The sequence below is a fragment of the Sesamum indicum genome, unplaced genomic scaffold, assembly GCF_000512975.1.
Source record: "Sesamum indicum cultivar Zhongzhi No. 13 unplaced genomic scaffold, S_indicum_v1.0 C00971, whole genome shotgun sequence".
Classification (NCBI taxonomy): domain Eukaryota; kingdom Viridiplantae; phylum Streptophyta; class Magnoliopsida; order Lamiales; family Pedaliaceae; genus Sesamum; species Sesamum indicum.
Genome location: NW_011629881.1, coordinates 1 through 2,323, shown reverse-complemented (window position 1 = coordinate 2,323; position 2,323 = coordinate 1). Strand labels below are relative to the sequence as shown.

At 42.6% G+C, this 2,323-nt stretch overlaps 1 protein-coding gene across 1 annotated transcript; it reads right to left on the bottom strand.

Moving 5' to 3' along the window:
• Window positions 1-934: 934 nt before the first annotated feature.
• On the bottom strand, window positions 935-2,309 carry LOC105155256 (the record flags this gene model as incomplete). Its single annotated transcript, XM_011071127.1, has 1 exon — window positions 935-2,309. A coding segment is annotated over exon 1 (1,375 nt), but the record flags the coding sequence as incomplete, so codon positions are not given.
• Window positions 2,310-2,323: the final 14 nt, after the last annotated feature.

Sequence of the window (2,323 nt, the reverse complement as noted above, 5' to 3'; positions counted from 1 at the left end):
ACTGGTAAAGGGTCTTGGGACACTGATGGCGACTGAACAGAGAGGGGGCTCGAAGTTGATGGTGGAGTAGATGTAATAGAGGTTGGATGAAGAAGAGAGTAATCATCATTATCAGAATAAGAGGGATTGCAATCAGAGGATGGAGGTGAAGTAACAGGGACAGAAGACTCAAATGGAAAAATAGTTTCATGAAAAATAACATCTCTGGAGTGAAATAGAGTGTTAGTATCGGGATCAAATACCTTGTAACCTCTGTGGTTTTGGCTGTAACCCAAGAATACACACTTGTGTGCACGAGGGGTGAATTTACACTTAGAGGGTGAAGTGTTTGATGCGAAACAGAGACAACCAAAGACTTTGAGGCTCGAATAGTTGGGAATTTTGTGGAAGAGGACTTCATAGGGAGATTTCCAATTCAAAAGACGGGATGGAAGTCTATTAATAAGATGAGTTGCTGCAAGGATTGACTCACCCCAAAACTTATTTGGCAGATGTGCCTGAAAACTTAAGGCTCGAGCAACAGCTAGAATGTGCCTATGTTTTCGCTCGACTACCCCATTGGACTGAGGTGTGTGTGGACAAGACCTATGATGGACGATACCAAGTGAATGAAATAAGGTTTGACATGTGACGTTTGTAAACTCCGTGCCGTTATCGGATTGCACCATTTTCACCTTACATTCAAACTGTGTTTGGACCATTTTCAAGAACATTTCTAGTGTGTGACTGACTTGTGTCTTGTAACGAAGAAGAAAGGTCCATGTGCCTCGACTAAAATCGTCAACAACAGTGAGGAAATAGTTACAACCATTAAGTGTTGGGGTTTTGTAAGGCCCCCAGAGATCAATATGTATTTGCTCAAAAATGTGTGTAGAACGAATGTCACAAGATTGAAAAGGTAATCTGCACTGTTTCGCAAGGGGACAAGTCATACAAGGTTCATATGTATCAGAAATTTTTATATCTGGAACGTGTTTCAAAACATGTAAAGAGGGATGTCCTAGACGCCTATGCCATAAGGCGTTATTGCAGATAACAGACTCTACAGGCAAAGTACTTCTAACAGAGTTTAAGGAGGTTAAAGCAGCGGGATGAAATGAGGTCTTGTCTAGTATGTAAAGATCTCTGTGAACTTTTCCTACAGCTATGATCTTGTCAGTCGCCAGGTCCTGTAAGAGACAATACGAAGGGTAAAATTTCATTGCAATAGAAGAATGCAAGCAAAGCTTCGAAACTGATAATAGATTGTATTGAAAACGAGGCACATATAGGACATCTTTGAGGGTGAGAGTTGAGTGTAAAGTGATATTTCCCTTGTGTGTTACGGACTGTGATGTACCATCTGGAAGATATATGAGGGTGGATTGTGGGAAAGGTGTAATAGATCGAAAAGCTTGTCTGTTTGCACACATATGGTTTGTTGCGCCTGTGTCAATTATCCAAGAATCTAAGAGCACATTTTTAACACCAGAAAATGCACAACTCTTACCTGCGAAGTTGTCTAGTTGTGCGAAATTTGCTTGCAAAGGATCCTCAGGGATTTGTTTCTCTGCTTTCATCAATTGTATCAGCTCCTGCAACAATATTTCCTGACTGTTTTCTTTACGTGGTTCGTCCAGCCGCGCACTATACGCCTTTGCCGGTGCCTCTCTCTTCTTCTTCTCAACTAGTTCTTTGTACCAGTCCGGGGTTCCGTGCAATTTAAAACATGTATCTCTGGTGTGTCCCGTGCGATTACAGTTGCTGCAGTGTAAGCCCCTCTTATCAGTAAGACCTCTTTGCTGTCCAGATTTTACAGCAAGCTCTCGTCTACTCCCTGTTCTTACTTGCATCACAACGCCATCTAGCGAATCTCCTCCCTCCAAATTCACTTCTCTCTGCTTTTCTATTCTCTGAAGCATCGAGTATGCTTTGTTCACCGTAGGTATTGGGTCCATGACAAGTAACTGATCGCGAAGGTGATCAAAGTTTTCACTCAATCCCATGAGGAACTGTGTTAGTCGAATAAACGTAGCCTGGTCTGCAGCTGCTTTAAAAGCTCCACAAGTGCACCCGCATGTACATTGAGGAGTGGGCATTAACAAATCAAGTTCATCCCAAATCAAGTGCAATCGAGAAAAGTATTCAGCCACTGACTTATTTCCTTGTGTCATCGAGGCAATTTCTCGCTGAAGTTGATAGAGCAAGGGGCCGTTACATTCTCCATACCGTTCTTCCAAATCCAGCCATAGTGTTCGTGCCGACTTCGCATACATGAAGCTGCCAGCAATTTCTTTCGAAATACAGTTGAGGATCCACGTAGTGACCATACTATCCACGCGTA